General features: G+C 43.4%; 2 protein-coding genes across 2 annotated transcripts; one reads left to right on the forward strand and one right to left on the reverse strand.

The window, feature by feature from the left end:
• The first annotated feature begins 2,250 nt into the window (after window positions 1–2,250).
• E2F5 (E2F transcription factor 5) lies at window positions 2,251–17,258 on the forward strand. The gene is made up of 9 exons (XM_081204138.1): window positions 2,251–2,784; window positions 7,864–7,973; window positions 8,445–8,606; window positions 9,418–9,461; window positions 10,280–10,344; window positions 11,742–12,003; window positions 12,316–12,504; window positions 13,292–13,336; window positions 16,527–17,258. The coding sequence occupies exons 1-9, from the start codon at window positions 2,593–2,595 to the stop codon at window positions 16,634–16,636; spliced, it is 1,179 nt and encodes a 392-aa protein (XP_081060264.1). The 5' UTR covers window positions 2,251–2,592; the 3' UTR covers window positions 16,637–17,258.
• On the reverse strand, window positions 13,668–22,079 carry RBIS (ribosomal biogenesis factor). Its single transcript, XM_081204139.1, has 5 exons — window positions 21,929–22,079; window positions 18,999–19,115; window positions 17,713–17,829; window positions 17,308–17,385; window positions 13,668–15,610 (listed from the first exon to the last, which is right to left on the reverse strand). The coding sequence occupies exons 2-4, from the start codon at window positions 19,110–19,112 to the stop codon at window positions 17,317–17,319; spliced, it is 300 nt and encodes a 99-aa protein (XP_081060265.1). The 5' UTR covers window positions 19,113–19,115; window positions 21,929–22,079; the 3' UTR covers window positions 13,668–15,610; window positions 17,308–17,316.
• Between the last annotated feature and the right edge of the window lie 4,892 nt (window positions 22,080–26,971).

Below are 26,971 nucleotides of genomic sequence, written 5' to 3' on the forward strand. Positions count from 1 at the left end.
AGCTTTGTGGTAGTCGGGATTTGAACTCTAGTCTCCCAGGCCCTAATCTGACACTGTAACAACCAGTACAACCACATTGGCTCAGTTGCCTGACCCAGTAAAAGGCAGCTCCATGTGTCAGCAATGCACATTGTCCAGTCAACTGAAGACAGGATCTGGGCATGTTCATATCTGACTTTGTGACATGTGGCCGCCAATACTGCAACCTTCGGCAGATGTGTGCACACACTGGTGTCTACCCTGGTCTTTTAGTAGCAATTAACCTTTCCTATAGGGTTTCCTTTGAAGCTAGCAATAAGGATTTTTTTAAGTGAAGGGAAATGTCTAAGCTTCCATGTTACCTAATCTATTCTGTTCCTCAGCTCAGACATTGCAGTTATATTACCCAGTTCCTAAAGGGACAATTTTATTATCTTAAGGAGGTCTGCCTGGAAATCAAAACTGCAACAATTGTTTGTGTGTGTGTGTGTATTTGCTTCCCACTTTTAGGTTTTCTGGGGCTTGTTTCATGTGGAGATAAATTATGTTGGCTGAGGAAATTAAGGATGCTTTCCTCCCAACATCTGTTTTCATAAAGACTGAAAGATCAAGAAGCAAAATAGTTTTAGCACCCATGAGAACTTGCCCCATTTGTGAACGTAACAGGATGGTTTCTGCAAACAAAGAAAGCCTCTCATTAACAGAAAGTGTGAAAGTACTTTTTTCTCTGACCTGTGCAGCCTGGGTGACTTGGAACATCTTTAGAAATGCAGTTATAATCAAATTAAACATTATGAATTATTGGTTGAGAAACATTCTTGCAAGTATTTTGCCAAAAGTCACTAGCAACTTGACCATTGTATTGTTTTCATTAAAAAGGTTGCAGTGGTATATACGTTCAGTTTGATAAGGGAGATGCTATTTATTTCTGTAAATGTACTACTAAGGAGTGTTTGGGTTTTGACGGGAGATCTTTGGATCAGTTGCTGTTGTGTTTACTTGTAATGTTCATATTTATGCTAGATGCAGAGAGATCCAACCAGAAAACCTCCATTAAAGTAAGAGAGAAATGTGACATCTGATTACTAAGCCTCTTTGCTTGCCTAACTCTGGTTTCCCCCATTCCTGAAAATCAGGGGTGGCAGCATGCAATCAAAGGGGTCAGTTTATTCTGGAGAATCTGGGCCAGGGACCAGGAATGGTTAACTTCATAATAAGTTGGCACCTTAATATTGCATTAATAAAGTGGAGAAAGTAGTCCCCCCCAGATACTACTGTTTGTCCATTTAGCCCTGTATTCTCTATTCTGGCTGGTAATAGCTTTCCATTAGTTACCACCTGATCCTTTTAACTGAAAAAGCCAGAGTTTATAAACAAGAACCCTGCTGGATCAGGCATGGGAAGCCTGCAGCAGGAACTAAATGTTCGCCTCTCTCTTTTAAAATCATTTAAACAAATGATTAAACAAATCAGCATCACCTAAAGTCTCCATCTGAGCATTTCTCCCTGGTGTGCAAGTTTTCTGTTTGCAAGGCATGGGGTTTTTTTTGGGGGGTGGGGTATTTTGGTTGTGGTGGTTTCAACCTATGGGAATAGAGAGAGTTTACTGCCACAAGGTACTGAGATAATGTGTAAGCGTGATGCAAGCTCCCTAAATAAAGGTCAACCACCCTGGGCAACCTTTCCTGCTCACACAGTCACAACAGCAACCTGGTTGGGCGCTTGGCTAAGCAGCAGCAAAAGGGGAGTTCAAACCCCACCAAGCTTGGAGCGCGGAAGCGCCGCCGCCGCCGCTCACCACTTGCAGGGAGTTTCGCAACGGGAACCAAAGGAAAGCGACTGCTGGGACCAGTGGCGTAGCGTGGGTTGTCAGCACCCGGGGCAAGGCAAGTAATTTGCGCCCCCTAACCCGTGGATTTGCGCCCCCTAACCCTAACCCCCAGATGTTGCGCCCGGTGCGGCCGCCCCCCCCCCTGCACCCCCCCAAGCTACGCCACTGCCTGGGACTCAAGCCGTCACCTGGCTTGTCGTCGTTGCTTTACTTTCCGGGCGGAAAGACAGGAGGGCTGATCATCTTGCTGGAGTCTGGGCTGCTTAGCGTCGCCCCAGGAAAAGTTTGCTCGGGAGGAGGGGAGCCGCGCGGAATTCAAGCGCGCGCGCGCTTCCGTGCCTCGCGCAGCGCAACTTTGCGCGGAAAAAGTCCCCGAGTGAGTGAAAACACCACTGCCGGGCACTTCGAAGGCCCCTTTTTCACCCTCCCCGCCCCGTTTGCTGCTTCGTTTCCCCCCGGGGGCGAGAGAGGGGCGCAACCACCCCGCAACTCTCTCCCCTCAGGCTCCACCTTCTCGGGAAAGGAGCAGCTGCCCCCTTTCCTCTGGCTCTTCCCTACACAAAACTTTGTCTCCCGGCAACTGCGCGGGCGGCGTCACTTCCTCTCCCTGCAGGCCAGCCGGCGGTGGGCGAGAAAAGGACGAGGGCTCGCTCTTGTGTCTCTGCGGGGCAGCTGCTCCGCGCGGGGACCAGCCGGGCTCCCTCGCGGCCGGAGGAAGGGCAAGCCCGGTGGGGAGAGGGCCACGTGGGGCCGCCGGAGGAGGTGGGTGGGGGGGATGCAGCATGGCCGCGGTGGCGCTGCCCGAGTCGGTTTCCAGTAGCCATGGCGGCGGCGTGGGGAGCCTGGAAGGCGGTGCGGGCACCGGGGGCGCCAGCAGCAACAGCAGCCGGCATGAGAAGAGCCTGGGGCTGCTCACCACCAAGTTCGTGTCCCTCCTGCAGGAGGCCAAGGACGGCGTGCTGGACCTGAAAGCGGTGAGGGGGAGGTGGGGGGCTTGGGTCCAGGCGCTGCGGGTGGGATCCGGGCGCGGAGGGAGGAGCGTGCATGTGCGTGTGAGAGCAGTGGCGTAGCGTGGGGGGTGCAGGGGGGGCGGCCGCACCGGGCGCAACATCTGGGGGTTAGGGTTAGGGGGCGCAAATTACTTGCCTTGCCCCGGGTGCTGACAACCCACGCTACGGCACTGTGTGAGAGACACACACAACGTGCGGTGCGATGGACCTTGATATTCTGAGGGATCCAGCGGGAGGATCTCTGGACTGGGATCTGGTGAGGGGAAAAGTTCCATGTTGGGAGTAGGCACCTTTTTAATAACCCACCCCTTTTCTTCAGGCTTTGGCGTATGTGGTTTTGCTTTTGCCCCTGGGTGGGTTTAGTGGTTTTAGGGCTCGGTTGCTTCAAATTGATGCTCTGTTTCCTCCTAGCTGCCAGCTTCTCGGTTGCCCCAGCCTAGAATTATAAAGTTGGAAGAGACCACGAGGGTCATCTAGTCCAACCCCTTGCAGTGCAGGAAGCTTTGTGCCAACGTGGGTCTCGATTCCACCACCCTTAGATTAAGAGTCTACCTGACTTCTCTAAAGGAGCTGCGGGCTGTAGGAGTAACCCCTGCTCTTTTCTCCCACCCTCTCTTACCTCCACAGACAAAGGTGCACAATAAGTTTTTTTTGTGACTGAGTTGGGATTTGAACTCTAGTCTAAGTCCAGTCCTGAAAACAGCTGCACTTGCTCATCCTACAGCTTGTCCCTTAAAAACTTGTATTTGCCCAATATGTGCTCTTTATCCCATTGTGCACAGAAGCCTACTTATGTTGAGACAAGCTGGTGGAAGTGTTGGGGACATGACCCTTCCTGCATTCTTGAAACATGTGGAGAGACGCTTTTAATGTTTAATATAATATTTTATTTTAATATTTTGTTGGAAGCTGCCCCAGAGTGGCTGGGTAAACCCAGCCAGATGGGTGGGGTATAAATAATAAATTTATTATTATTATTATTATTATTATTATTATTATTATTATTATTATTATTATTATTATCTCTGTATATAACACCCTCTCCCCTTTATATATCCTGGGGAAGGTTTTAAGTAGAAAAGTGTGTAACTTCTGAACTCTTATAAGATATCTGGATTGGAGAGACGTATGACTGGTGGGGCTTTTTAGAAGGAGTTGGATTCATTGAGCTTGTTTTTTAGGGTGAGTAGGAGAAACGGAGGTGTAGCTCAGCCGTAGAGTTCATTGGTACAGTGGTACCTTGGGTTACATACGCTTCAGGTTACAGACTCTGCTAATCCAGAAATAGTACCTTGGGTTAAGAACTTTGCTTCAGGATAAGAACAGAAATCGTGCTCCGGTGGCGCAGCAGCAGGAGGCCCCATTAGCTAAAGTGGTGCTTCAGGTTAAGAACAGTTTCAGGTTAAGAACGGACCTCTGGAACGAATTAAGTACTTAACCCGAGGTACCACTGTATTACATATTGAGGAACAATCAAAACCAGAAGCGCTATAGAGTGAATCCCTTGAAGAAGTGTGGCTTGAATCCTGCTTTCTTCTATAATCTAAGTGGGGAACTTGCAGAATCTTATGTGAAGCGGATAGTCCTAACTATGGGAAGCCACTGTAATTTACACTGGCTTAAGTTAGGCCAACATAAAGTTGTGCCAGATCCAACCCTGTTCGAGAGCCCAGCTACTGCCACCTGAGCTGGCCCAAGCCTGCCAGAGGGAAAACAAAATAGATTTTGACTCACACCACCCATTTTGCCAGTGTAAGTTCCGCCAGGTTGCCAAGTCACGTGACTGAGCTGAACAGAGTTAGGATGCAGTTTAAGTATCCTCTGGCCGATCCCACCACCAGGAAGCCGGTTCTGGGGGACTTGCATTGGCCAAGCCACGTTGTGCAAGTTACCCCAGCATATCTTCAGCTGAGCCAGGGTTGGGGATATACGCCATAGCCTGGCTGAGACTGAGATCTGCCACATCTTTTCTCTCTCATCCTGATGAGATGATTATGTATTTTGTGTTTTTATATTGTGATTTTATCCTGTGAACCGCCCTGAGACCTGCAGTATACAAATTTAATCATTAATAATAACAATAATTGTGGCAAAAAATGAAGTGCTTTTTTGAGAGATTTTGAGGGGGTTTTAATTGAACTGCTAATAGGGGAATTGTGATCAGCTGGCACCAGGCCTGGAATTGGACACTGGTTCAAATTCCTATTTAGTTCTCCATTCTATTGATGGCCCATGGCAAACTGCCACCCATTTCTGTGAGAATAACAATGGTCTCTTTCCCAGAACTGTTGAGCAAATATACAAGGCAAAGATTGTAAAACATTTAAAACTACTATTAAACTATTAGCAACCTCCTCCAAGGTGAGTTGCAATAAATTGTGTAGTTGCTCCAGAGTTCTGGTAAACTTTCTACTCCTTATTTTATTTGTCCCCTGTAACAAAAGATCTGTAATCCACTTACCGTATTTTTTGTACCATAACACTCACTTTTTTCCTCCTAGAAAGTAAGGGGAAATGTCTGTGCGTGTTATGGAGGAAATGCCTACGGGTGGCATGCCTACGGATTTTCCTCCTCTAAAAACTACGTGCGTGTTATGGTCGGGTGCATGTTATAGAGCGAAAAATACGGTAATTAAAAACAGACGTCAGGTTCAACAATAACCCCACCCCTCTACACATACAGAAACAGCAATATGTAAACTTATGCAGGCTTGCCCAGAAATAAGCTCCAGCTTTTAAGCTTGTGTTCAGGTAAACTTGCCTAGGATCAACCTACCAGAATAATTTTGCTAGTGAAGTAGACTGGTTCTTTGCTCTTGCACTACATAATGAAGGGTATTTTCAATAGATATTCAGCTGACATTTATATTCAGCTGGGTAAAGTAAACGTAACTATAATTATACTCCAACAAAGGGCAGATTCATACACTTGCCCAAATGAAGTCTCTTTTTTCGTGGCAGAATAGCATGTGTGTTCACCTTCTTCCATCAATTACTCAGCATAAAGGGCATGTAACACGAGTGCTCCTCATATTTACCTAAAGGGATGGATCTAGTCTTAAGTTAGATGTACTGAAGATTTCAGTGGGATTTAAATTTAGCTAACTTCATCGGAGCCAATAGAATGTACATGCCTTCCCCTTTAAAAAAGGGGATAGGGGAAGGGATATATTATGTAGGGGTTTACATGTGTGTAAGATGAGGGAGTCTTGTGCATCCACTCCACCTTGGGGAAATAAATGATATTTGAGTGTACAAACTAGGTCTTAGGTACACATTGCCACATTAAGATTCCATCTTCCCTCCAATTAAAGCAGGAATGAGGAATGTTTTTCAACCCAAGAGCTGAAGTTCCTTATGGGGGACATTGCAAAAAGGCTTGTATCAGAAGTGGATGGACCAGTGGCAAAAGTGGGAAGAGCAATAAATGTAACTCTTAGCTTTGTACAGTAGGTTTCAATCCGACTATGCAAAAGTCTGGTTTCTCTGCACACATCCCTCCAGCGGAGCTGGACTGATGGAAAGCGGAATGTTAATTTTGTGGTTAGGATTGTGTCTTTAGTGTTGAATGATCAAATATAAGCATGAATTTGGAGAGGAAGGCTGTTGTTAACAGCCCTTAATTGGTGGTTAGGGGACGCAGGTAGCACTGTGGTCTAAACCACTGAGCCTCTTGGGCTTGCCGATCAGAAGGTCGGCGGTTTGAATTCGTTTGACAGTGGTGAGCTCCTATTGCTCTGTCCCAGCTTCTGCCAACCTAGCAGTTCGAAAGCACATCAGTGCAAGTCGATAAATAGGTGCTGCTGTGGCCGGAAGGTAAACGACGTTTCCGTGCGCTCTGGTACTCATCACAGTGTCCCGTTGTGCTAGAAGCAGTTTAGTCATGCTGGCCACATGACCCGAAAAGCTGTCTGTGGACAAACGCTGGCTCCCTCGGCCTGAAAAGCGAGATGAGTGCCGCACCCCATAGTTGCCTTTGACTGGACTTAACTGTCCAGGAGTCCTTTACCTTCACCTTAATTGATGGTTGTAGGTTGGATCAAAGTAACAGCTTCTTCGCCGGTAGATATGGATGAAAAAGCTACAGTTGAAAAATGTGTTTTTCATTGTTGCCAAAAAGTGTATATGGGTTAATGAACAACTGGATTAGGGGGTGAAGCAAAGGAAGAGTCTTTCACAAAAAAATATTAAAGTGAAATTTGTCTCTGGTGAAATATGAGCAGGGGGTGAAAATTTCAGGCAGCTTGATCCTTAAAGAATTTACATTGGTAAGAGTCTTGGACCCATGCCAATGCAAAAATTTGAGGCTCAGAGCTTAGGCTGCTAATCACGTTGGCTGTTACTTGCATGTTAAATTTTACTCTTTATGCTATTGCTTTCAGCAACAGTTCAACAACGTAAAGTGTTCTAGAGCATACCTCTTGAGCATTCCTGATTTCCCCCCTTTTTATCTCATTACTTCTTTTACTCAAAAGGTCCATGGTTTCATTTGTTTGGTGGTGTTCGTTACTGAGGTTCAATCTTAACCATTGCCATTATATTTTGGAATGATAGCAAACCCCATAATAACACTGCTCTTCCATAAATGACATTAAGAAGCCTATCTTCCTTTGATACAATGAATTGTCATCCTACTCCCTTCCACAAATCTTGTTCCCATATTTAGAAATGAAATGACAGATTATTCCTTTACATCCTGCTCAAGAAAAGCATGTTGTCTTTTCAGCCCCACTTTCCATTTCCCTTGTTCTCATGCATGGCTAATTCTGAAAGAACTCATTCCCATGTGTGGAATTCTGTGGACATGTTTTAAGGAGGTCATTCTTTTCGGCAGTTTGCTTGAAGGTTACTGTCCCTGTCCAAGAGTCAGAGAGGGTGGTCTAACACATCTAATTGTGCATCTGTGACTGTGGCAGGTTGAAGATTTACCCTTTTAGGCTTGTGATTAATATTCTCTAGGAGGCTTGTACAGCTTCACTGAAGCTGTCTAATGAGCCTCCCCTTTTGCCCTTCATCTGCATAAATTATTCTTTATCTTACCAGGCTGCCGACACACTTGCTGTAAGACAAAAAAGGCGGATCTACGACATCACCAATGTTTTGGAAGGGATAGATCTCATAGAAAAAAAGTCAAAAAACAGCATCCAGTGGAAGTAAGAGAACTGATTTTTAATTTTCTTACATAGAAATACAGAATGCTGTTTTCCTTCACAGATGAATGTTATCATTGTTAGGTATTTATGTAACGAAAACAATATATGTCAGCAATACCAGCTTTTGTATTCTCTGCAGACACTAGTCTCCAGGCAGTTGTTTGTCAGGACCTGGAAGTATATTTCGCCTGCCACAAATGCAAACCCTTTTGTTGGTGGTCGGGCAACAGAGGCTCCACAGTTCAGCAGAAAACCACACATGAAAACCCAAAAAAGAGATGGATTGTCTCTCTTGTGCGCAACCTTTGAAAGTCCCCCTATTCACATCATACAGAATCAAAGGGCAATTGAAACTTACTTGATATTACACTGTTTATGGAATTAAAATTTTTGCTGCTATGATATCTTTTCTACTTTTGCCTTTTTGTTACTCATTTACAGTAGCATTGAATTTTTTTGCTCTCTCTTAAGAGGTGTAGGTGCTGGTTGCAATACGAAGGAAGTCGTAGACAGACTGAGATACCTTGAAGCAGAAATTGAAGAATTGGAGCTAAAAGAAAAGGAGCTGGATCAGCAGAAACTGTGGTTACAGCAAAGCATAAAAAATGTCAAAGATGATTCCACAAATAAATGATATCCTTTGAAACATGCTGTGTAATTCTTGCAAATGGAATTATTGCTGCTGTGCCTCAGTGAAACACAGAAAATGGAGATGGAATAAGTGGTGGGCATTTTCTCAAATGGGAGTTTTGAGGGGTTTGACAACAGTTGATACTAATTTTGTGTCTGGCTATTCAAAATGAGTTGTGGGAACATAGACCCTTAGTGGAATAATAAGGGATGTGAAATGCCCATCAGGAGGCAAAATGGCATACATGGCCAACTAAGGACAAAATTATATTGGTAGCTTATCATTAGCTACCAGTTGGATCCCATTCAGTGTTTACACAGAAGTCTCGTGTTCACAGGTGCTGTTTCAAGAATGGAAAGCATTCTCATACAAGGCAGTGCTTCCTTTTTCATTTACTCCCCCACTGCTGCAGCCCTCTGTACCATATTGCATCTTGGTGCAGATCATCCCTCATCCTCAGAGTCCTTTTTTGGGCAGCAGTGAATTGGGTGACTTGTCTGAACAGATTTTTTTTCCATTCATGCAACAGCACCTTTGGATTCAGGCTAATGGGACTTTTTAATACCCGAGATATAAAATAGGCAGAGGCTGTTTTTTGCTAAACAGCTTTCTTACAATCAAATGGTATATAAATTTTGTTTAATGATTAAAATGAATGTGTTTTTAACTCTGCAATTTCAGTTACTAGTCCAGGGTATGACAGGCAAAATATTGAAACAGAACTACCTAACTAGCCTGGTAAATTTCCTAAAACGTACTTGAAAAAGCTCAGCAGTATCATGTTATTTTGAAACTTTCCTTGACACAGACCACTTTTTCATACATCACTCATGAAGACATATGTGACTGCTTCAATGGTAAGTTGCTGAGAAGTTTGACATGTTTGTTAAATGGTGTCAGGAGAAAACCCAGTTGTGTTCACCTTATCAGTTAGTGCTAAAAGTTCATCAGATAGCATTCGTTTAAAATAGTGTTTGAGTTAGCTTTCTGTTTTTCAGAACTGATTTTCAGAGACAGGATATACCTTTATTCCAAAAGAAATCCTCAAAACTCCTTAGCAGGCCAATTCTTTCACTTTCTGCTAGGGGTGAGGAACCTGTGGCTCTCCAGATGTGAGTTTATAGGCCAGTAGCATCATCCCTAATTACTGCCCATGCTGGCTGTGGTTTATGAGAGTTGCAGCCTCACAACATCTGGAGAGCTGCATATTCTCTGCCCCTGCTTTATGTAGACCTGGACTTCAGCTACAAACCTAAAACACAGGAAAGCCCTGTGTGAATACAGCGGCCCTTGATTTCAGAGTAAATGTGCTAAAGCAAAGACAGCACCAGATTTTTGTGTGCAATAGGAGTGGAAAAATAAAGCTGGTAGAATATGGGGAAGTGAAATGGCCAGTTTAGGATCACTTAAGACTTTCTTCCATTAAAAACATGATTTCTCTTTACACCGTGTAGCCATCCTGTACTGTTTTTTCCCACACTGAAATATAGCCTATCTTATTTAATCATGTAACCCTTTGCAAGTATGCCGAATTTTATTTTGTATATTTGTTCTGACATGTTTTCATGACCCATTGGCCATGTCCTTCAGGCAGTACAAAGCAAAACAAAACCTCCCTGGAAGGGAATGTGTGTGCATGCATTCAGCTAACACTTGACAATTACTCCACAATCAGGGGATACACTACTAGCAATTCAGGCTCCTTCTGGCACACAGTTAGAAGTTCCTGTACCTCATGTGGTATGTATAAACAACTCTTTTAATCTGTGTGGTTAGCAAATAATAATAATAATAATAATATTTTTTTTCTTAAAAAAAAGGTTTTGGACCCAAGTAGTGTATATGTTCTAACTGGGGCTTGTGCTTACAGAATAAATTTGCTAAATTAATAACATAGAAAAGCATACCTAGTTTGTGTTCTGTTAACTTTTTATGTTTCTTTGAAACGTGCAGCATTCATCACTTCAACTATTACTGATAGTTATTTATGCTGAGCCTGAGTGAAACACAATAGAGGTTTGGGTGTTTTTTTTTTAGAATTTCCAGGAGGAAATACTTGCTCCACATTTTCAGTTTCAAGTTTCCTTTGCTGCTAGCAAGTCATACAAATAGCTTTTTGTCACAGTTGGAAGGAGGAAATTGACTGCTATTCCAAATGATTGTTCACATCCTGATCCAAGAGAGAATTAGTGAGTGGTACCATCTAAATTTCCAATGAACCCAGAACCCAGGGACGCAGGTGGTGCTGTGGGTTAAACCACAGAGCCTAGGACTTGCCGATCAGAAGGTCGGCAGTTCAAATCCCCGCGATGGGGTGAGCACCCGTTGCTCGGTCCCTGCTCCTGCCAACCTAGCAATTCAAAAGCACGTCAAAGTGCAAGTAGCTAAATAGGAACCGCTCCAGCGGGAAGGTAAACGGTGTTTCCGTGCGCTGCTCTGGTTCGCCAGAAGCGTCTTAGTCCTGCTGGCCACATGACCCGGAAGCTGTACGCTGGCTCCCTCAGCCAGTAAAACGAGATGAGCGCTGCAACCCCAGAGTCGGTCACAACTGGACCTAATGGTCAGGGGTCCCTTTACCTTTATCATCTAAAGTTCCAATGAACCCAGAACATTACCTTCTGAATGGTTTGAATTTGGCACTATTTGAAGCCATCACTTTGCCTGTCCCTCACCTGATGTCATACGACACCAGGAGAAGGATAGGTGGTTGCAGCTTGGCTCAAATGACTTCATGTGCCAAATGGGAAGCTCTGGCGGGCCTGGTTAGGCTCGGGGGGCCAGAGGTTTTGCTTCACTAGTATAAAGCATTATCACTACAGGCAGCAGAAACATTTACTGAAATTTTGATGCAGTTCTGAGACAGGATGCGTGTTCAGTGTGCAATTAGCTTCCAAACAGCTTGACCATGTGAAGATATGTTGGGTTATGGTGTAGATTAGAGGTGAGGGGGTATACTTGTGTACTTGTATCATCGTTCTTTATGAATTCAACTTCTCAACTAGCACATTCTCACCTGTTCAGTACACAGCTTTCACCTGCATTATTTTTTTTCACTTCAGTCCAGTTTGGCTTTATTGCTAAGCCTACTGCCATAAAGAATGGTGACCTTACCTGTTAACTTTGCTTCCTTTATAAAGAGACAAAACAAATATCAGATCAATCTGAAGAGTCATTCGGGGCCTATCCATGTGCTGCTTATAAACAAAGAGTCCAGTTCCTCAAAGCCAGTGGTTTTTCCGGTACCTCCTCCAGATGACCTCATGCAACCTCCATCTCAGTTGCCAGCTCCATTGATTTCCCCTAAAGTGAATGTAGATCCTCAAAAGTTGGAGTCTAGAGATCCTCCTCATCAGGGTCAATCCCTTTCACGGATACCACCAGTCACAGATATGTCAGCAGGTAGGGATTTCCCCTTTTCTCAATTAGCAGCAAATTAAAAATATAAGGGGGGGGGCAGGTTGAGCTAAGGATTTGTGGGTGGAAGACAATGCTTACATGTGACTGTTCTAAAATCTAGCAGCAAAACCCATGTATTAAGAATTAGTTAGGCATATTTTTGCTATTAGCATCGCTAAAATCAAGTGCATGCCAATATTAAAATGTGAGCTTGTGGTAACAAATAATTTGTGCCTGTATCAGAAATGTTGTGTTCCAGAAATTTGCGTTGAACTAATATTGTCGATTTCTACTGTGAACTTCCCCACCCTGTAGACATCAATTTGCAGGAGAGCCAGACTCCTGAAACTCTTTATGCTGGCATTCCAGATTCTGAGCTGTATAACAGCCTTATAGCAGAAACTACACCTAGCTCAAATACCTGCCAGTCCTTCCTTCCGCTGGACGTAAATAGTATTCTGAAGCCGAATGCGTTTGACATCGCAAAGATGGATGAGCCTGGAGGTAAATTACATACTTCGTTTGATTATAACTTTGAAGGGGGGGGGGGAGGACAGTTGCTGGTGTCCTGAAGCGTAAAACAGGAAAAGAAAGCAGCCCAGTGCTATTTGATGACAATGTTGAGCTGTGGGGTCTTAATTTTTTTACGGTCTTAACATTGGCTAAATGTCGAAGAGAGCATCTTTGCTTTTGTAGTTGTTTTGTGAGGTGCTGTAGCAGATGTTCATGGGCAAATGGTTTTGGTGGAAATGGTTAGGGATGATAAGAGTTGTAACCCAGAATATATGGAGGGCACCAGGTTGGGGAAGGCTGATTAAAAGGATGACGGCAAGGATTACTGCTAATGTAAAGCATTTTGAACAGAACTGCACATAAAAACCAAGCATGTTTTATTATGAAAATACTATAAAGGAGTACTTGATTCGCTCCTAGCTACTCCTTCAGGGCAGGCTAAACAGGGGTGGTGCATGGTAGTTTACAAAATACTATTCATAACTGACCTGGCACTTTGTTTTGTAATTTTCTGAATCCACTTGAGAATCCTGCTGGGTGTTAAGCCACTCTATATTTCCATTTCACTAGAGATCCAAAGAGAGTAGACTACATGTAATATTAAAAGCACATGGAAAATTTCAGGAGCCTTAAATACCTGTAGCTAGCTAACACGTTTACTTGACTAACTGCACATGCCAACTGGAAATATGAAAGCCTCATAACTCCCTCCTGTTTTTAGCCAATTTGATCTTATGGTCTATGTGGATAGCCATGAATTTGCTTTTTGTGTTCATAGGGATAATTAACAGCGATATCATTGATGAATTGATGTCATCTGATGGTAAGTTTATGTTCTCATTGTCTCATCCTTCTTTACAAAGTGTGATGTCTCTGCTTCACTAGTTAACAGTTCCCTGCAAATGCCAGCTCAACATCCCTTTGCTAGAGTTTTAGGTGGACATGTACTTAAAGCAGTTAGATTTCATGATTTTTTTACCCTGTTGAGTTTAGAGCAGGTGGGCATTCCGTGGCATTCTGCTGCTTGCAGTTAACAAAGCAGTGAGTTTCCCTAACTTTAGTACGTATGCCCTCCCCCAATCTTTCATTATAAACAATGCTGGGGTGACGCTGCTGGGACACTTGTTAGGAATGCAAGAAATATGTGAACAAAGTCACATAAATTATCATTTTTATTTCCATTTGCCTGTGCAGAACTCCTAACAAAATAAGGAAAGGGTAGAAGACTGCAGTTTGCTTTTAAAATGCTTTCTGCCCACAATTTTAACCACAGCCCTCTTTAGGGTCCGAAGTATATTTTATACTGTAGTTCCCACTTTCTTCAATATGTAGAACCATCAACACAATCCTCTGTGTGTTTACTCAGAAGTATGTCCTGCTGATGTCAATGGGGTTTACTTTCTGAAAAGTTTGCATAAGTGTGTAGCTTTAGATTGTGTTGTTCATACAACACATTCTAGATGAGTAATATAGCAAGTTGAATGGCACTACTCGGAAGCACTAAGATTTACATTGAGTAAATCAGAGCAGCAAACAGCTGGGAGCTTAGCTCACTGAAAACACCAGGCAACCACCCATTGCCTCCAGATTTAAATACCAATTCCAGACTCCCAGGATTCATCAGGGTTAACTGAAACAGCATCCTTTTATTACAGACTCTGAATGAGCAGATCACCCATTGTACTAACCTAATTGAGTGTGTTTTCATAATAATGGCGCGGGAACCTATAGCTGACAGCCTTTCCCACTTGCAAATTGTTACTTGTGAATTACTGCAACATGCTGTTTGCAGAATTATTCAGCAGCTTACCCACCAGCCTTCAAAGGATGGTATGCTTGAGTTTCTCACTTTAGCCTGAGATAAATTATGACTTTCTAACCATCACCCAATAAGTCTGGTTTCCAACACTCTAAGAGTGTCATCTGTTCTGCAAGGGTGAAGTTGGATCATCATAAATTGTTGCATGAGCAATCTATAAACATGTACATTTGAAATAGACTTTCACTCCTCCAGTTTTACTCCTCCTCTTGCTAGTAGTTTCCTCCTTTCCAAAGTTTCATTTTGTTTCGCACTTCACACATGGGATTGAATCCTGACTAGCACACTGGTTGAATTTGGGGCCTATTGGAATTAGTGAGGCTAAAATTTAACAATCTTAGTCAAGATTCGACCCATGATGCCCCTGTACCAATACCGGAAGATTGTTGAACATGAATCTCAAACTAAACTCACCAGGAGAATGCCTCTTATGAAATGCTTGAGCAGACTCTGCCTGAGTTTTCTTTTTGCACATCCAAAAAGCGTCATGTTCCAACACTAATAATTGCCAGTGGTGCATGAACTGCATTGCAAAATAAATGTTTGCTCTGCCAAATTGTGTACAAGGAGTCTGTACCAGCAGCATGCCTGGTACAAAGCTTTCCCAACTGCCATATATAGTGTTTTCCCCTTTTGAATTTGCCCATGAATTAGGAGGATGTGGGGCTTTCCACCACCAGATCAGCTTTAGGTTGTCCCACTATCCCCTATAATAATTAAGCTTCATTTTTGATTACGTTTTCTCAAACCAAGATGTTTCTGACCTTTAGCATTTCGGTGAAATGGTTTTGCACTTCAGCTGTAAATAAAAAATAAATGTTCTCAGCCGTCCAACTATTCTTCATAGCCCTGCTATTATGCCACCCTGCTTCCACGGAATCTTGATTGAAGGAGTCATAACTTTTTTCTGAATGAAGCAAGCAAATTCAACAACTGCTGTTTTTTGTAACCTTGTTGCGTTCCATTAACAAGCTAACAAAGAAATTTTAATTTTGTAATTGTGGTTGATATGCTTATTTAAAAATGGTTGTTTCACTTCAGTGCATTTGCTGTTTCAGAGGCCCACAATTTTAGCCCACCTGTTCAGAAAATTGACTTGGCCCCCTTCTATACGTGCACCAAATGGATGGGAGTCTTCATCTTAAATAACTCGTGCAACATCTCTGCTGTTGCCTGAAGACCATCACATCTCATGTCTTTTTGATTCCATCAGAGGCGTTCCGGCTGCTTTTTCCAAATTGTATAAGCTGGTTGTGAGCTGTCCCTTCCGCTTCACACCTGAGGGGGTGGGGAAAATACAATTTAACACTTCTACATTTTCAGTACAGTAAATGTAATGCAAATGAACACATAACATCATCCAATCTACATTTTTGCATTATGTGTGTTTAAAGCTCATTTCATAGCACAACACTGCTAGTTCCTTATTCCTATAATTTGACTTGAATGTAATTAAGCTGCCATAGTGCATCATGTAAAAATGGTGCTTTGGTGTTGAAATGATTTGTGGGGCATCCTGTAAAAAAGGGTCTCGTGGCAGTATATTGCGTGGTGGTCCAAAGCTTATCTTGCAGTCCAGGTGTGTGGCAAGCCTGAGTTCCTTATACAGGCTGCTTGTGGACAAGGAGCTACCTCTGTGTCATTCTTTACTTGATTTCACTTGTTCATAAAATTCCACAAGATAATGTACACAGTTGTTCTACATTCCCATGCTAAGTGGACTTCGCCAGAGGGTAATAAATTCCATTGCACAGTATTCACTTTTGCTGCGCTGACCCATCAAGATTTGAGTCGCTAAACAGACTTTAAGAAATACATAAAAAATTAACATAAAGACACTTTCACATTTTGCACTGTATGCTTTAAGTAACAAAATGGGTATCCCTTCTACCAGTTCTTTGCCTTTCTACCCAGTAGTCAAAACTAGCATGAATTTCTATTTGTCGTATGTGGAGATCAGTACTGGAGCAGGATCTTTGCCAACCTCATTCTCAGCAGAGTCTTATGCCTAAGCAGCCTTCCAGGATGTTGGATGAATGTGGCAGCAATGATAATGGTTTTGGAGGCCGGGAGAATAATAATGCTAATTCAGAACTAGGAATCAGGATAGTTATGTGTTAATTTGCCAAGGACTGGTACTGTAGCTGTGTGGCACAAGCTGTGCTTAAATTGATATTTCTTTTCCCCTCTGCAGTCTTCCCCCTCTTACGGCTGTCTCCTACTCCTGGAGATGACTACAACTTCAACCTGGATGATAACGAAGGAGTCTGTGACCTCTTTGATGTGCAGATACTGAACTACTAGATTTGATGCAGCCAGATTGCCTCATCTACCTCTAACGATATAATATTGTAGACTTAATTTCATAACACAAGTATTTAAAATAATGAATGTAAAACTTCTGTAGTTCACCAATGCTGGGTGTACATTCTTCCTTGTACTTCATTATTTTGACCAACTTATAAACTCAGTAAAACAGAAGCTTCCTTTTGCTGCAGTGCAGGGAATGGTGTTCCTAGAGATGTTACAGTAGCTTAATACAGTTACTTGAAAGCCCCAGTTCCTTTTAATTTGTTCTTTAGGAACCAAAGTTTCATAAGCCCAACTCTGCTTCCTGTACAACTCCAGACTGCTGCGTTTTATACACCTGGAAATCCTCTACAATCATTCCAAAATTCTGACCTTTTATGTCTTAAAACTTCCACTGCCAATTGTAGAATGAAGGGCATTAACTAGTTTATGCTACATTGTTTCAGTGAACACTTTTGTGGAGTGCCTTTTTAATTAGCACTTTATTTTGTTCCCTGTTTTTTACTTCTGACATTCCACATTCCTAGATTTAGGAAAGCACTATTTGTAGTTTGTATTAAAAGAGTGCCAATGCTTGTACATTAACAAGATTTTTAAAATAAAACTATACAAAGAGTTGCTTTTTGCCGATTTATCAGGGGGTGCAATATTGATGTAATACGTACTATTTGGTGCTACAATTGGGACAGCAAGTCAGTAGCAGTATCCACATTGGCTGGTTCACCTTCCATAGCTTTTGGAATCTGATGAGGGAAACACACATGCTCAGTGATTTGGGTCCAGTGTTCATGTATAATTTAAGAAAACGCTTATAACCACCAACTCATTGAAAACTGAAGCCTAAATTGCAGCATAGTAACACAACAAAATATAATAACAATGCCAAATGAAAGAGTAAAAAGGGATATCTAGAGCCAAACATATAGGAACAGATTTCCATGCCAAAATCAAATGCAATAAATTAATATCACAAAGTTCCAAGTAACACAATGGGTTTACATTCCTCTTATAACTCCAGTACATTGTGAAAAGAGGCTTTACTTTATTTTTGTATAAGGCAAAGGAATTACCTGAAAGCTCTTTGGAGAGTCTGATGAAATGGCTTTGGACAATTGCTTAACTTCTTTCTGTACTTCTGTAAATACCTTATTCACCATGTTAACCTTTTCATCATTCACAATATTAATCTTTTGGGGGAAAGAAAACAAATTTTAGGCTTTTGTATTTCAAGATCAACCTAAAAGCATTTTCTGTGCAGTAAGCTATAGAAGCTCAATGTGTTGTGTTTTAAAATAACTTTGGAGGATATACATGACACTAAACTATACTAAGATTTCAAAAGTTCACCAAGGGAACCATTCTTACATAACGACTCAGCTTGTTCATTAGGCTGAGGCAGGGTGAAGTCCTTCAAAAATATACAGAAATAGATTTGCATCACTCACTTCCAAGAATCAGGCTTATAGATTTTAAACATGAGAAAATTACTACAGGCATTTCCAGACTGTTGCTGTTCTTGGGGCAATTCAATCCCATTCCAGCCGATTCAGGCTGTACAATTAAAGCTGATTTGGAGCTCTGGTTAAAACAAACCCATGTTCCCAAAAGATCAGACATCTCAAGTGATGAGGAGTGACTGGAAAATGGGGAATTACTTTGCGTTATCTAATCTCTCCACAAACAAATCATTAAACAGCCAATGTCATCTAATCTCTCAGCAAATAAATCAGGGTGAATGCTCATTAAATGGGTAATCTAGAAGTGACCTGTGTCTTTATTCAGCCAAGAGAAAGTCATAGTCGGTACACCATGAGACTCTTAATCTCAGGGTTGTGGGTTTGGGCCCCATGTTGGGTAAAAGATTCCTGTGTTGCAGGGGGCTAGACAAGATTGCCCTTCCAGCCCTACAATTCTATGAGTATTGTTGTTGCCTTTACATGCATATGGAGGGAAAACTGGGTCATATTTTCTGGCCTCACTCACCTCAGTTGAAGTTAGGGAGATGTTGGGTCAGCAGGCACAATCCCCTCCCCATCCCCTGCATTCATTCACCTTGGATTTGAAGTCAAGAATGGGGCTAGTAGAATGTCCTGTACCTTCCATCACTCTGCAATTGCATATGCCATCCTTTCTCAACTTTGGGTCTCCCGGTGTTGTTGGACTACAACTCCCATCATCCCTAGCGAGAAGGGGATGATGGGAGTTGTAGTTCAACACCTGAGGACCCACGGTTGAGAAAGAATGGCATATGCCATAAACTAGGGTTGTTTCCATTTATCATGCACAGCACAGGTTGTTAAGATGTTCCTAATGAAGAATCTAAAACAATAGCAAGAAGGAGTCTTCTAAAACTAACCTTTTTTAGATTTGTTGTCACTGGCTTTGCTTTCCTTTTAACCTTCGCAATTTTCTTGTTGGCCACATGGAATACATTCATCGGCTTCTGACTTTTTCCCTTGTTCTTGCCCATTGCCTAAAATATTGATTTCAAGAGTTTAAATAATGTGTTTTGGCTGTAGTAAGCAATAATACTTAAAAGCTCCTTGAATCTTTCATGCAAATAAGGCTGCAGTTTTACACACTAATGTGGGAAGAAGTCCCATTAAAGCAACTGAGACTTGCATAAAATGAAGCTATAAACCCAGATTCCTGGCTATTCAAGTGCTAAGAAACGACACATAATAGCCACAATTCAGCCCAGAATTCAAGTGCACACTTAAGTCAAGTGTATTAAGATTGTAAGCAACAAGTTTAAAGGGCCACCAGGGTGCAACCAGTAATCTGAATCAGCCAGTACAGCTTCATAGCAGAGCAACAGACCACCTCTCCCCATATGAACCAACCCAGATCTTGCGACCATCATCTGAACTGTAGCCTAACAACATCTGGAGAACCAGGGTCGCACCCATCCTTTCGATAAAGGGGCACTAGAAGAAAAAGGAGTTATATCCTCTCCAGAACTGTGGGCCCTTTCTCACGCACAGCCATAAAATGTCCAGTTGCGTTGGCAGTCCTCTAGCACAGCCTTTTCCAACCCTGAGTCCCTAACCTACAATTCCCATCAGCCCCAGCCAGCATGCCCAATGGTCAGAGATCTTGGGAAAGGTAGTCCAACATCTGAGAAACTACAACACACTAAGGGAAGTAGGGCTGCATACGGGAGAAGAAGAAAATCTCCCCAATAAGAGTTCTGGGCTGGTTGCAGCTATAAACAGAAGCATTCCTCTTAGGCCCTGAGGATACACTACAACATTACATTGACAAGGAGAGTCTGATGGGTTGGGCCAAAGGCCCATCCAGTCCAGCAGACTGTTCTCTGGGTGTCCATCAGTATGCGGATGATACCCAGCTCTACCTCTCTTTCAAATCAGAACCAGTGAAGGCGGTGAAGGTCCTGTGTGAGTGCCTGGAGGCGGTTGGAGGATGGATGGCGGCTAATGGATTGAAGTTGAATCCTGACAAGACAGAAGTACTGTTTCTGGGGGACAGGAGGCGGGCAGGTGTGGGGGATTCCCTGGTCCTGAATGGGGTAACCGTGCCCCTGAAGGACCAGGTGCGTAGCCTGGGAGTCATTTTGGACTCACAGCTGTCCATGGAGGCGCAGGTCAATTCTGTATCCAGGGCAGCTGTCTACCAACTCCACCTGGTACGCATGCTGAGACCCTACCTGCCCGCGGACTGTCTCGCCAGAGTGGTGCATGCTCTAGTTATCTCCCGCTTGAACTACTGCAATGCGCTCTACGTGGGGCTACCTTTGAAGGTGACTCGGAAACTACAGCTAATCCAGAATGCGGCAGCTAGACTGGTGATTGGGGGTGGCTGCCGAGACCACATAACTTGAAAGACCTACATTGGCTCCCAGTACGTTTCCGAGCACAATTCAAAGTGCTGGAGTTGACCTTTAAAGCCCTAAACGGCTTCGGCCCAGTATACCTGAAGGAGCGTCTCCACCCCCATCGTTCTGCCCAGACGCTGAGGTCCAGCGCCGAGGGCCTTCTGGCGGTTCCCTCATTGTGAGAAGCAAAGCTACAGGGAACCAGGCAGAGGGCCTTTTCGGTAGTGGCACCCTCCCTGTGGAACGCCCTCCCATCAGATGTCAAAATGATAAACAACTACCTGACATTCAGAAGACATCTGAAGGCAGCCCTGTTCAGGGAAGTTTTTAATGTATGATATTTTAGTGTTTTTTGGTTTCTATGGAAGCCGCCCAGAGTGGCTGGGGAAACCCAGCCAGATGGGCGGGGTACAAATAATAAATTATTATTATTATTATTATTATTATTATTATTATTATTATTCTCCTATAGGCCACGCAGAGGTCCTCAGGAAAACCTCAAGCAGGACCAGTGCCGGATTAACGTATAAACTAAACAAGCTATTGCTTAGGGCCCCCTCTCTTGCCCCCCCAATTCACTATTAATGTACTTCCTCTTAATTGTATTTCAGTTCAACAATTACTTTGATAAAATACATATTCTGTTGTGTGCAAATGGCTTTAGATACCTATTAGGTGGTCCATAAATTACCACATAGCATATATTCAACACAAAAGACAGCGACAATTTGTTGTTGGCAAAGGACAGCTGGACATATAAAGGGCCCCATTACCTTCAGAAGCTTAAAGGTAAAGGGACCCCTGACCATTAGGTCCAGTTGTGGCCGACTCTGGGGTTGCAGCGCTCATCTCGCTTTATTGGCCGAGGGAGCCGGCGTACAGCTTCCGGGTCATGTGGCCAGCATGACCAAGCCACTTCTGGCGAATCAGAGCAGCGCATGGAAACGCCGTTTACCTTCCCGCTGGAGCGGTACCTATTTATCTACTTGCACTTTGACGTGCTGTCGAACTGCTAGGTTGGCAGGAGCAGGGACCGAGCAACGGGAACTCACCCCCTTGCGGGGATTCAAACCGCCGACCTTCTGATCGGCAAGTCCTAGGCTCCGTGGTTTAACCCTCAGCGCCACATCAAACCTAAATCCGGCCCTGAGCAGGACCCGGTGAGCGCAAGAGCCCCTCTCCCCTCCTCCGGTTCCCAGCCATTGGCATTTAGGGGCATTGCTGCTTCCGACCTTGAAGGGAGAGCACAGCCATCGTGGGTAAGGAGCCATTAACAGCCCTTCACATATTTGCCCAACAAAACTTGGTGGCCGTCACTGCCTCCTGCGAAGTTCCGCAGTTGCACTCTGCGCCGCTTATATATCTCGCTTACACGAGAGTAAAACGCGGGTACACCCTGAAGTCCGAGCCCACGCCTCCCTCCCTGCCCCCCCCCCTTCCCACGGCTTTACCTTCTTTGCACGCACAGCCAACGCCTTGCAAACTCGTCCGGCTTCCAGGCTCTTCCCTTGCCTACTACACCACGTGCGGCGCCGGCGCCTGACGTCATCCGAAAGCGACGGGGAGTTCCCCAGCTACATGCCCGGGCTAGAAGTTGTGTGCCTGCGGAGAGCTCCCCTGGGTGGCGCAATCTTTGCCTGTGCCCGCCTGGAGGAAACTTGCAGGGTTGTGTGTGCGCGCTGCGGTTTGATTAGATCTTAGCCACTAACTTCTGTTTCTACCTGATTTTACATTACATATGCACACAGTCAGCATTCCTTACCCGTTCAGCATATTCAGTCTTCATTGGGTTGTTTTGGCAGTTCCTAAAAGGAGATTCACTGGGTATTTTGAGTATTTTCGCAAGCCTCAGGGCTCCCTCAAGCTAGCTGACACCTCTCTCTTGTGGCTTTCACTGCATAAGCAGCAACACTCAACTGGAAGTAGAGGCAATTATGCTTGGAAAATAAGGGTAGAAAGCTGTATATTTTGCAGACGATCACATATTTTTGGGAATCTCAGTTTTAAAATGGCATTGTTGGGGAAAACCTGCCTAAGCACTTTGGATAACATAGCCCAAATTGCAATATCAGCACCAAACTGAAGGTGGCAATGCGCTCTTAAATTTAATATATTTAAAAACGCGATGAAAGTTGCTGGATCACATTAAACCGCATTTGAAGCACATTTCCACCTCACCCAAAGAATTCTGGACTCTGTAGTTTACACCTCACAGAGTTACAGACTACAGTGGCCAGAATTCTTTGAGGAGTGAAGTGTGCTTCGAATGGGCTTAAAAGCTGTATTGTGTGCACAAGTCCGGCATCCTGTTTCAGCCAGTGGCCAATCACAAGCCTACAAGTAAAGCATGAAGGCAATATAGTGGTACCTCGGGTTAAGAACTTAATTCGTTCTGGAGGTCTGTTCTTAACCTGAAACTGTTCTTAATCTGAAGTACCACTTTAGCTAATGGGGCTTCCCGCTGCTACCACACTGCCAGAGCACAATTTCTGTTCTCATCCTGAAGCTAAGTTCTTAACCCGAGGTACTAGTTCTGGGTTAACGGAGTCTGTAACCTGAAGCGTCTGTAACCTGAAGCATCTGTAACCCGAGGTACCACTATAGTCTACTCTATCCTCACTGCAGTTCCCTAAAAACTGGTGTTTAGGGGCACAAATAGAGGTTCCCTTTAGCTCACACAGTTTGTTTAAGGTCTATTCCACACCTGCTGTAGAATAAGGATAAGGAACATAGGAACCTGCCGTATACTGAACAGACCATTGGTCCATCTATCTTAGAATCGTCTACACTGACTAGCAGTGGCTGTCCAGGATTTCAGATAAGGAGATATGACGTGTGCACTGGATGTATACATACATGCCTGCACACTCATGTGCTGTTCTAAATGCCACATGGATGCACCTTTAAGAAGCAATCACTTTGCCCAGAACTGCTGTAGACAATGCTAAAGAAGTCATAGACAGAAAAGAGGAGAAATGGCGTGTGTTCAGCTTGCCTGGACCTCTGCTGAACAGCACATGGGTCAGCCCAGAATTCTGTCTTCTTTTTGTGTGACACGTTGACCGCAATTACGTACTTTTCCATTCTATTCCCTTTCAGATTGGGGTATTATGCAGTTCTCTTATAGCTCAGAACAGAATTCTGGATGCATTCATCCAGAAGTTTGGTTATCGAGAGGTATTTCATTCTTTTGCCAATCATCGAAGCTAAGAATTTGTTCCAACAGCAAAACTACTGAAACAAGGAAGTGCCTGAGTGCACAGAGAATTGCACTACCTTCAAGTGCATACTGGTTTTAAAGTTATGACAGAACGGACTTGCCAGTACAGCACATTTTGTGATAAGACATAGCATTCTTATAGCCCTTGCGTTGCTTTATTCCTACAACAATTCTGAAAGGTAGGACAAAAAAGATTATTACCCACATACTGTGGGTAAGAGAAAGCTGAGGCTGAGAGGCTCATGAGTTTTTGGCAAGAGGTGAGGTTTGAACTGAATCACAATTCTGTTTCTTAGCCACCGTGCTATTCTGACCCACTTTACGACAGCACATAATTATGGAGGCAAAACCTTAGAGGGGAAAACTCACATAGTTTTGAAATAGTTGAAGATCAGTGTGTTCTATTTCAGAGGTACCACACACTCTTACATTAGCAATTCAGTGGTTTTCTGAAGGCTTTTTGCTCAACACCAGTTTACCAGTGCAGCAGTAGTTGCAACAGGTTTTTCATTATATGGGCTGGGGAAAGGGCAATCTCTTATCTCCCTGGCCAGTGTTCTTTGCACTATCTCCTTGTTCTCACATATCCCTTTTGTGCTCATTCTCAACAAGCATCTCTCTCTTGCTGCCTTGGGAGCAGATAAACCAAGAGGCGGCACTGAACAATTTGCCATTCGTGTTCATTTCTTGCCTACACAATGCATGCCAGTGGCTGTACAAGAGCTATTCCGCTGTGTAGTGCAGCTGCTTTCTCTCTGTCCCTTTGTCGTCCTAACTGTAAAGAGGGTTGACAGGCGAGGAAGATATTCTAGATAGATGGGCTTGCCTTTCAAATAGCAGGTTAGGACTGGATGATCTTCCTGTGATTTCTACTGAATGTTTTCCATCCAGATCCGGAAAACCTGCCATGGCATGCATGTAATGAGCACATTTCACATAGTAAGGACTATCACCTTACATGTACAATAAAAGGTAAAGGACCCCTGACAGTTAAGTCCAGTCGCGAACAACTCTGGGGTTGCGGCGCTCATCTCGCTTTACTGGCCAAGGGAGCCAACGTTTATCCGCAGACTGTTTTTCCGGGTCATGTGGCCAGCATAACTAAGCCACTTCTGGGGAAACCAGAGCAGTGCACAGAAACACTGTTTACCTTCCCGCTGGAGTGGTGCCTATTTATCTGCTTGCACTTTGACATGCTTTTGAACTACTAGGTTGGCAGGAGCAGGGACCGAGCAACAGGAGCTCACCCCATTGCGGGGATTCGAACCGCCAACCTTCTGATTGGCAAGCCCAAGGCTCAGTGGTTTAGACCACAGCACATGTATGAAATCAGCTTCCCCCAACCTGGTGCCCTCCCCAGTCAGTCTGGTCCAAAATCCCTGAAGGACAGCAGGTTGGGAGAAAACTATACTAAATATGCACATAAGCTTGCTCAGTTCAGAAAAATTAAAATACAACAGCTACCTAAGAAATAGCAGAAAAAGAGCAACTGTAGCCAAATCACGTACATATTTTACATCCGTGTGTAAAATAGTGCCTTTACATACACGATTGCAGTGGAAACAAAATATAATATGCCTGCAGTGTTGTCCGATTATATCAGTGTTAACATTGATTTCTAATACATGCTCATAATAGTTGTATTTCACACAATAGCTCAATAGCAATGAAGGCAAATGGGACAAACTGCATTTTATCAGCAACCTCCTACTGCAGTATAAGTATTCAACTCCATAAACAGCCTGTACTCCCAGCTAAGCACAGTGACATCTCCCACACACAAAAAGCCACCTCTGAATAAATGAGGTCTAGGTTCCTTCCTTGATACAACCCTAGTATTAGCTAGGAGTCGAGAAAGATGACACAGGGAGAAGGTTTTTGGGTTGTTTAGTGCCAGCCCTACCATTAGGTAGAAGTTGGTGGCTGCCTTGGGTGGCAGAAACTGAGGGACAGGTGCTGGTGGTGCAGTGTTGATGGCAATAGAGTTATGAGTGCTTCAGCCCCTAAGCTAGCTTGCTTCTTTCAGGTGTGGTCAAGGATGCTGTGCTGTCCCTGGTATTGAAGCATGAACAAATGAATTGATTTATTTTGGTCACTGACCAGAATGAGTATTGAAATAAGATTCATTTCTCTGGTCAGTTGATTTCTTCTATGGTAGAAGGACATCCAAAGGTCTTGGGCTGACTCTGGGGTTGCCACAGGTAAGGAAAGGAATGTAAGAGGGAAGAGCAAGTCAGATTTATTTATTTTTAATGGAAGTGGAGCTACTGCACACTAACCTGGTTTTAGTTCTGCCCAAATTGCGTAAAATGTGTTTGATTACCAGGCATGACCTGGAACTTTACCAGGCATGACCTGGAATTCTTGCCCATGTTGATGCAACACCCAATACATTATCCTTCGGATGATGACATTGTGGGACACCTTTGTTTATGCTTAGGGGCTGACTAATTGCCCTATTTTCAGTTGAGAATGACTTCATGCCACCACCTGCTATGCCTCACTTCCAGCGTACATGAAGTGATAATGTTCCCTGAAACATATTCAACAGAACTGGAAAGAAATATATGTATAAGAATGATAGTCAATTTTTAGCGCAGCTAACTTGCTAAAGCTGTGGCAATCTTAACTGGATTGGTTTGAAATCTGGCACATTTATAGAGGAGCTCATCAGGCAGATCATGTATGGAAAGTTTCAAGTGATTAGTCCAAACAGATGTCATTTTTAAAAGCTACAGTTTTTAAAATGTATTTATTTGCGTTTTTAGTAATGCCAACTATACAATAAAGCAAACATGAAAATAATACACGCTTCCCTTCAATCCCTACCCTAGGATATTTTTAAAACTAAAGGAGCACTAATACTTTCATTGTTGAATTGCTGATAAGCTCCTAATGGCTCTGCCACTTTCCTATGTAATAATAACATTAGTATTAGTAGTAGTAGTAATAATTAATAATAATAATAATAATAATAATAATAATAATAATAATAATAATAATAATAATAATACTCCGCCCGTCTGACTAGGTTGCCCCAGCAACTCTGGCAGCTTCCAACGAAATATAAATAAGCACAACAACAACAACAGAACAGAACATCACACATTAAAAGCGTCCCAATTCAGGGCTGCCTTTAGATGTCTACGGAATGTCTTATAATTATTTATCGCTTTGACATCTGACAGGAAGGTGTTCCACAAGCTGGCGCAACTACCGAGAAGGCTACCGTGTGGCTTGTATACATCTCAGTCGTGCAACTAATGAGTTAGCT

Source organism: Podarcis bocagei (genome assembly GCF_964188305.1).
Source record: "Podarcis bocagei genome assembly, chromosome: 8".
Taxonomy (NCBI): domain Eukaryota; kingdom Metazoa; phylum Chordata; class Lepidosauria; order Squamata; family Lacertidae; genus Podarcis; species Podarcis bocagei.

Bases quoted from the DNA above. Each gene is read 5' to 3' on its own strand.
- E2F5 (XM_081204138.1), top strand. From the start codon at position 2,593: ATGGCCGCGGTGGCGCTGCCCGAGTCGGTTTCCAGTAGCCATGGCGGC. The intron at 9,462-10,279 runs GTAAGTTGCTGA...CTCCACAATCAG, and splicing joins CATATGTGACTGCTTCAATG to GGGATACACTACTAGCAATT. The intron at 13,337-16,526 runs GTAAGTTTATGT...TCCCCTCTGCAG, and splicing joins TGAATTGATGTCATCTGATG to TCTTCCCCCTCTTACGGCTG.
- RBIS (XM_081204139.1), bottom strand. From the start codon at position 19,112: ATGGGCAAGAACAAGGGAAAAAGTCAGAAGCCGATGAATGTATTCCAT. The intron at 17,830-18,998 runs GTTAGTTTTAGA...TTCCCCCAAAAG, and splicing joins TGACAACAAATCTAAAAAAG to ATTAATATTGTGAATGATGA. The intron at 17,386-17,712 runs GTAATTCCTTTG...TTCCCTCATCAG, and splicing joins ACTCTCCAAAGAGCTTTCAG to ATTCCAAAAGCTATGGAAGG.